An 8,420-nucleotide genomic window follows, 5' to 3' on the forward strand; every position below is an offset into this window, starting at 1 on the left:
GCAGGGCCTAAAATGCTTAGGTTTACTATTAATGTAATATTTTCTTGTCCCTCAACATTAACATGGTGGCTTGATGTTTTTATGTTAAAATTTATGCAGTAAGTTGCTAGATCTGAATATCGAGATTTTGTATTTGTTTATCTATTTACTAATTATATTCTATACATATTTTTTATCTAATTAATTTGCTTGGAAATACAACTTTTCACTATTTTTCTTTCCAATATTGTTATTTAATACATCTATTTGATATGGATTTTTTTATTTTTTACTATTTGCTTCTAAATTTATTTAGAATACTACTATCTTTCCTTTTATTGTAATTAATTTTTAATTTAGCTATTGACTGGTCATACTCAAGATGAATTCTTAGGATTAATCTAGATAATTAGAGCATCATACAAAATCAATGATGTAAGTTATTTCTTTCTCGAGTAGCATGGTAGCTTCAAGTCATATTTCAAAAATCAAATTTACCTATTGACAAATTTTATTGCATAAGATCTATACATAAGTAATTCCCTATCCTATATTTTTGGAAATCTAATACCAATTTATAATATTTTAATTAAAAATTTAGTTATTTATTAATTGTATTTTTCATAGACTCTATATTCAGCTATGTTTCTTTCCAAATTGTATACAAATAAACTACTATTTTTTATTTTCTTAATTCTTAATTTATCTATTTATTATCCTTATTCGTCATGAGCTCTTAGCACAACTTCATATTTCCTTATTCTTCTAAAAAACCTTTAAATTTTTGTTCATTAATATTTTTTATATGAGCTCTTTAGTCAACTAATAAGTTTATTAATTTAATTTCTAAAATTTATTCATGACTCTTTTAGTTACTGTAGACTATTATTATAGTAAAATCCACCGATGTGTATTATTTTCTTTTTGAGATTAATGTTTTAATCTCTTGTCGCTCTTGATTAAGGTTGAGCGTGCACTTTATAAGAGAGACAAAGTTTACTTTTTTATCCATTGATTAAATAGATTATTGGTACCCACAGATACGTAGAGCTCGGTTAATGCATTCCTTTTGACTATTCGCATGACCTATTTGGAGTTTGGATTATAGATTTTCGTTTGGCGTAAGATTAGAAGAAAAAAAAAGAAACTTAGTAACTGGGTACAGTATACAAAAGAGAGTGTTGATTTGCGAGTGTGTGTGTATGATGATGAAAGTGCTTGTGTAGATTAATTACCGCTTACTCAAATTAGCTAATGAAGGAGCTTGGTTGTTGTTATCAATTGCCCCGCAGTTACCACCTTGTGATTACTACTGATGATGTGGAGCATTATCGTTACCGTACCTTTGACAAATCAATCAGTCATTATTCCTGAGGTGGTAGGTAGGTAAGTGCGCATGTGGCCTGTTGGTGCTAGCTAGCTTGCTTTGCAGCCGCACGCAAGTTGTTGGCTTCTGATCTCTGTTGTGAGTCCTATGGATTTATTAGGAGGTCGTCGATGCAGTGATCTATCATCTATGTTGTCGGCATCTAATACTATTAATTTGTTTCGTTTTCATATTAATAACATGGCAATTTTTACTTCTCTTTTGTCAAACGTGGACTCTTTAGTGTACCCTGGACCGTTAGAACTTTTTTATAATTAATCCGGCAATTTCATACTTCTTTTGTCGGACGTTTTCCTATTATAATATAACATGGCAATTTTTACTTCTTTTATCAAACATGAACTCTCCAAGCTACCCTAGACCGTAGATCTTTTTCTAATTAACCTAGCATTTTTTTACTTCTTTTGTTAGATGTGGACTCTCTAGGTTAACCTAGATCGTTAGATCTTCATAAAATCCGGACGTTTTCCTATTATAATATAACATGACAATTTTTACTTCTTTTATCAAACATGGACTCTCCAAGCTACCCTAGACCGTAGATCTTTTTCTAATTAACCTAGTATTTTTTTACTTCTTTTGTTAGATGTTGACTCTCTAGGTTAACCTAGACCGTTAGATCTTCATAAAATCCGACAGTCTAAATCCTTCTTTTTTTAGATTAATGTGAGAATTTCTAATATCTCTCGACGAATGTGGTGGCTTCTTCTAACACTCAAATATTTATATAATAGATTATAAGACATCTCAAGAATCTTGGAAAGTCAAAATAATCTCAAATTTGACTAAGATTATAGAGATAAATATAAAGATTTATGATATCAAATTGATGTATTATAAAAATATAACTAATAAAAAATCTAATGATACTTAGTTTATATAATAAATGTTATTATTCTATTATATAAATTTGATCAAATATAAAAAACTTTGACTCTCCAAGATTGTTGGAATATCTTTTAATTTAGAACGAAGGAGATTGTTGGAATGTCTTTTAATTTGGAACGAAGGGAGTATATACATAACACACGCGCAAAAGGGTAGAAAGAAAAACAAAAGCTGCAAATGCTAACAACACTAATGAACTAAGCAGCTGGACGCTAATTACTTGGATTATCCCTAATGCACGGTTGCTAGCTAATGTAACCACTCTTCAGCGATGAACTTGGTCTACCCTGCAGGGTTTTTTTTTCCACTGACTCAATCCAGAGGCTCTGGAAGGAGATCGATATATAATTCACGCGAAAGAAGAAAAGAAATACTCATGACGGCTGCGCGGCTTCTAGCTAGTCATCGGAGCTGGCGCCGGCGGCGGCCTCCGTCTCCTCGGTGGGGCACTCGACGATGCTCTCGAGGCTGGGCCGCCACCCATCGCCGCCGCCGCCAGCGGAGGCCCGGTCCTCGCGCTTGCGCGCCACCTCGTGGAGCACGTCCTCGAGGCGGCGATCGCCGGCCTCCTTGAGCCGCGCCACGAGCCACCCCAGCTCGCCCTTGGTCAGCACCACCTTCACCTTCACCACCGACGCCGCAGCCGCCCCGTGGTCTTCTTCCCCGTCCCCGCCGGAGCTCCTTCTCCAGCCGCTCCTCTCCGCCGGGCGGCCTTCTCCGGCCACGGCGCTGCTGCCGCTGCGCTGGATGCAGTTGCCCATGGCAAAGCGATCCGATCGACTAACAAGTAAGTGAGTAACAACTAGCTGCTTACTCCGTGACTGTACCTAAGCTAGCTCATCAACTGCTCATCAAAAGCTCAGGCAGCTGCTGCGCTGGTTGGTTCTTGAGTGGGTGGGTTGGTGCAGCTGAGCAAGTGAGAGGGTGTGGTGTGGGAGGAGAGGAGGTGGACCGAGGTATATATTTTTTGGACATGGTTGTAACTAACACTGTTGCTTGCTTTGTTTGTGTGCATCGTCGATCCGCAATGGCGATGGCGATGAATAATCCAGTTGCAGTCGCTGTCTAGGGCACATGGCGTGGATTGGTGGTGGCTTTGGCCTGGCCTGGATACTTGCTCGATCGCTTTGGTGCTTCGCGCGTATGTGTGGACGACGTGCATCGCCGCAACAATGGTCTTGGCGCGCGGACTTTGTTTAATTTATTTAGTTTGTCTCGGAAATAAGCTACAAGTTCACACGGCACTATAGGTACTACTGCATTATTGGACTATTAGGGCTAGTTTTTCTCGCTTCTTCTTCAAGCATTATGAAACTGGTACCCGTGTAGTCTACAAGCTAGACTGCATTTTAACCTGTCGTCTTATATTGTGTGTGTGTTTTTTTCGGGGAAATGTCTTCTATTGTGTTGCCCAAATGAATATACAAGTTTGACATCGATCATGTGAAAATACTTTCAGGCGTGAATCCTATAGCAATGATATATAATAAAAAAAACTTAACCCGCCGGGGTAAGACCTCCCCGAAGGCGTTGTGGTTAAGGTAGAGACAACCTCAACTCTCACGCGAGTCGAGAAAATCCCTAAACCCCCGCTCCACCCATACACAACGGCACCGCAACCTTTGTGTGACTGAACCGACCTTAGACCTGTGCTTTGAAGTGGAGCGGGCGAAATAAGCTTGACGCTATAATCTATAGTAAAGATTTTGAGGTTTGAATCTTGAACCACCTTAAAAGGGGAATCTGTTATATATATTGCCAATGTTTATGCATGGGAAGTACATCGTCGTCATTGCTGACGTACCTTTAAGTACTATATCATTCTGATAGGGGTGGTGATCAACAAAACTAGTTAGGTGATACATATAGTAGTGAAGAACATACATACAAAATAGGCGGTGAACATGTACAGGGAAGATACAAATAAACCCGGGCATCCTCGATCACGAGGTTATTAGATGACAAAATAATAGGAGCTAGACACGTCGATCCGTCAACCATTATTAACGCTAGCTAAAGCTATCTACACACGTACGCCCGGCCTGATCGTCGTTGGTAGCTAGCTGCACGTGAACTCGCTACCATCCACGCACCAGCACAATTATAGGCCGGCCGACGGGCACCAACATATATATTAGCACGTACAGGATTCCATTTCCAATCCAATGCATTATTCAAGAGAGAGATCTTAAAAGTTGAGGCAGATCAGAATCGTTATCAGCAATGTTTGGCCATCCAACTATCACCTGAGTTCATTTTGACCCTCTGATTAAAGTGAGTACGAACAACCTACTAGCAATGTTTTCTGATCTTTCAGAACAGGACTAGCTGTCAAACTGCTTTACCATCATCTATTCTCTTTCAGAACAGGGCTAACTGTCAAGCTGTTTTACCTTTCACCTACCTACAGACATCTTCTCACACTCGTGCGTAGCCGAGCGCCGTGGAACATGACAAGGCCACCGTCGTCGGCGAACGATGGGTACAGAAGCGTCTGAATTGGCCGGAGAGATGAGAGCCAAGGGCGCCGTGACCGCGACACAACGCAACGTCGTCGTCGATCGAGCGCTCAGCGGCCACGGCTGCTAGCTACTTATAGTTTCTTTCTTGGAGTTCAGAAGGCCGTCTTCCTGCTGACATGGGCGTGGCATCAGGCTGACATGGCGCCACTCGTTCTCCAGAAAAGAAAAAAAAAACTTGGCCTGCGGAGATATGACGCCCCCGGGTATTGCGCTACAGAAGACCTTACACAGGTTAAGAAAATTTCCGAACCTCCGCCCCACCCGTACAAAGCGGCACTCGCTCGCTGCCTAGTAATGAACATATTTGTACTGGTCAGGTAAGAATCTTCATCAGTGTAAACGCTTGCGTCTTACAAACAAACAAAAACAAGCAGTATCTGCAATGGAATGAAAACTTCCACTGCTAGAAAATATCTCATTAGTACTGGTCGGGAACCCCCGGTTTGTACCGGTTTCCCGACTGGTACCGCTCCTCCGGTACTAAGTGCACGCGCACTTAGTACTGGTCAGCTGGCCCGGTACTAAACGGCATGTTTAGTACTGGTTGGTAACACCAACCGGTACTAAACTGCTGGCCACGCCAGCAGCTAGACCGAGCAGTTTAGTACCGGTTGGTAATACCAACCGGTACTAAATGATTTTTTTTCTTTTTGATGCTTTTATATTTGTTCTCTTTTCCTTTCAATTTCAATTAATTAGTATTAGTAGTCGTACTCGCAGCAGTTTGTGTATTCGTACTCGTACTCGTATCTAGAATTCGTATTTGTATATGGAGCAAAGCAAATAAAAAAATTATATACATACATGGATAAAAGAAATGTTAGAAATTATATACATACATGGATAAAAGGCAATAATATTTACAAGTATGAATTCTCATAAGTTTTTTTCCGACAAATTCTTCAATAATTCTAATCATCTCCATTGTCATCTGCACCGGCATCCTTCTTGCGGCGTTTGTTGAGTTTATCAGCTCGAGCCACACTTATCATTGGATCGGAATGAAATTCACCTTTTGGATTTATCACCTCATCCAACAGGAATCCACAGAGTGCTTCTTGAATTGCCCTGATTCTTTCCGGTTCGATGAGGTTCTCTTTCATTCTCCAAATCTGTCAACAACAAATAAACACCAATAGTTTAATTTAGTACCTGTATGGAATTAGATACAAGAAATTATTACTAATGTTATACGTACTTCGAAGTTTTCTTGTGTCACCCTCTTGGTATCTCTGCAAAAAAAGTGCATGTGCTCACATACGTAGTATCCGCAGAGGTTGGTTCCTTGTTTCTGTCTCAAACACTATATACATATATACATATATACATGTTATGAAATATTCATGCTGTTTGAATAAATGAAAGTACATGTGCGATATTCGTACCGGCTTGTTATGGTTAAATTCAAGCTCAGTCGGTGTTGACGCGACTCCTAATTGTGTTTTGAGGAACCGAGACCATGCCCTTTGCATGATGTCTACGAGATTTTGATATAATTCTGGTGGCTTATTCAAGGAGTCCCACACAGTAACTCGGGACCGATCGATTTCGATCACAAGTAGGATCCAGTGGAAACTGTTGATACATACATATGGATACAAGAAATGTTAGATATATACACTTATTGGCTAGTTGAAGTGACTCAAAAAGTGAAAGGACTCACTTGAAGTTGTATGGCAACAGAATGAATGTGCGATCGTGCTGCCCTTCCAAGGACATGACTAAATTATTCTCGGTCCGATTAGGATATTGGTGTACACACTCCTCATGTATAACATTCGGATCTATGAAGCCAACATTGTAAATCCCGCTCTTCCGGCATTCTTGCATTTTCATCCTGTACGATTACAAATAAAAGGAGGGAATGAGAAATCTAAACGACTTAGTAGAGCTAGAGTATACAATTGACAGAAAACACTTACATAGACCATACACTGACGAGGGACTTGTCTAGGGCGTCTTGATGGAATAGAAACAAAAAATGGTCAAAATCAATCCAAATGTCATCCATTCCCCGATAGAAATGGGTATGTTTAATTCAAGCAGCTAGCATTATATACCCCTCTGCACATGCTTTCAAGTACCACTGATGTAACTCACGCATTCTTGTTGGTAGGATGTCAATCAACTCTGGCCACATCAAAGGTTCCCCCAGTACAAATGGCTTTCTTCCTGCCCCTTGGTGAACCGGGATTTTTTCCTGACCTAGGAGCTGAGCTTTTGTGAGGTTCGTTTCCTTGACAAACTCAGCAGTAATTTCATCCTCTTTTGAAAGCACTACTAGAGGGGGTACGCTTTGTTGGGTTGTTCGCCGAGCTAGGGGACTTGGTTGTACCTCCGATTACTCTTCTTCTCCCATGATTTTGTAATCGAGCGGTCGTAGTCCGACATCAGTGGAGGCTTTGGTTGGCACATCATGGATAGATATAATTTCTTCCCTGCCGGATCCACTAGTTCCTTTGGCGGAGGCTTCTTTGGCTTCAACTGCTTGCGCACGTCTTCTTGCACCCAAGCATCCAATTCCTCTGGAGTCATTTCGTAACCTGACTTCTCTGGCGCGGGCTTCTCTTTCTTCTTTCGTTCTTGGTCTTCTTATATCTTGGAGGTGGCGGTGGCGGCACCCAAGCAGATTTTTTCTTCTTTGCGGGGCGAGGAGATGGCGGAGGCGGACTAACACTAGGCTCCCTGGAAGCGGCCGGTGACGGCGATGGACTAACGCTGGGGTCCTGGGCTGCGGGCGGTGATGGTGGATCCACACTGGGCCTCGGAGACCCTTGAGCAACTGGCAGTGACCACGGAGACGGGCTAGGATCCCTTCCTGCAATTTTTATGTACTGTTTTTTCTAACAGATCCAAGTGTGGAGGGGCTGTCCTAGTTCCTCTTCTCCATCGTCTCCAGGGATCTCGAGGTCGAGGTCTTCCCATCCTTTCTCAACACGGTCAACCATGACTCTAGCATATCCTTCTGGAATCGTCATGCCATGGATTGTCCCGCCTTGAACAGGGACTTCAGCAACCCCGTGAGCGACTACTTTCAGTTTTTTTCCTTAGCGGAAATAGAAGCTCATAGGGATCCTCACAGCGATGTCGTCCACGGGGTAATGTTTCGCAATTGTTTCCTCTCGATCTGCGGCTGGGTGTTCCGTTGAAACGACGCTGCTATGACGCTGCGAGCCGACGGGGCTAGTCTCCAGCTGAGCCGTTGATATGGCTTCTGGTGGCTGCTGTTGGCTAGCTATAAGTGCATCTTCGATCGAAGCAACTCGTTCTTCTAGGGCACGCACCTTCTCTGCTACTTCAGCCTTTCTTCTCTGTCGGCTTCGATACGTCTCTATGTCGCCACTAAAGCCATGCTTCCATGGAACTACGCCCATGCCTCGCACACGTCCTGTGTGTTCCGGTGTGCCAAGAGCGTAGGTCAGGTCGTCTTTCTCTCTGTCTGACTTGAAGCTGCCTTCGGACACGGCCTTTAGTGCCACATCGAGCCTGTCGGCCGCTTCCCTTATGGCATCGCTAGTGACAAACGACCCATCTTTCATATTCAATGAGCCTCCATGAGCGTAGAAGTAATGTTTTGCTCGCAACGGCCAGTTGAAAGTCGCTGGTACGATTCCTCTGGCAACGAGATCATCTTCCATCTTCTG

The 8,420-nt window shown here is 42.1% G+C and overlaps 1 protein-coding gene across 1 annotated transcript; it reads right to left on the minus strand.

Annotated features, from left to right (window-relative positions):
• Positions 1 to 2,310: 2,310 nt before the first annotated feature.
• On the minus strand, positions 2,311 to 3,335 carry LOC120696707. The gene has a single exon (XM_039979696.1). It carries the CDS (start codon positions 3,013 to 3,015, stop codon positions 2,653 to 2,655), a length of 363 nt encoding a protein of 120 aa, XP_039835630.1. The 5' UTR covers positions 3,016 to 3,335; the 3' UTR covers positions 2,311 to 2,652.
• Positions 3,336 to 8,420: the final 5,085 nt, after the last annotated feature.

The sequence above is a fragment of the Panicum virgatum genome, chromosome 1K (assembly GCF_016808335.1).
Source record: "Panicum virgatum strain AP13 chromosome 1K, P.virgatum_v5, whole genome shotgun sequence".
Lineage (NCBI taxonomy): Eukaryota > Viridiplantae > Streptophyta > Magnoliopsida > Poales > Poaceae > Panicum > Panicum virgatum.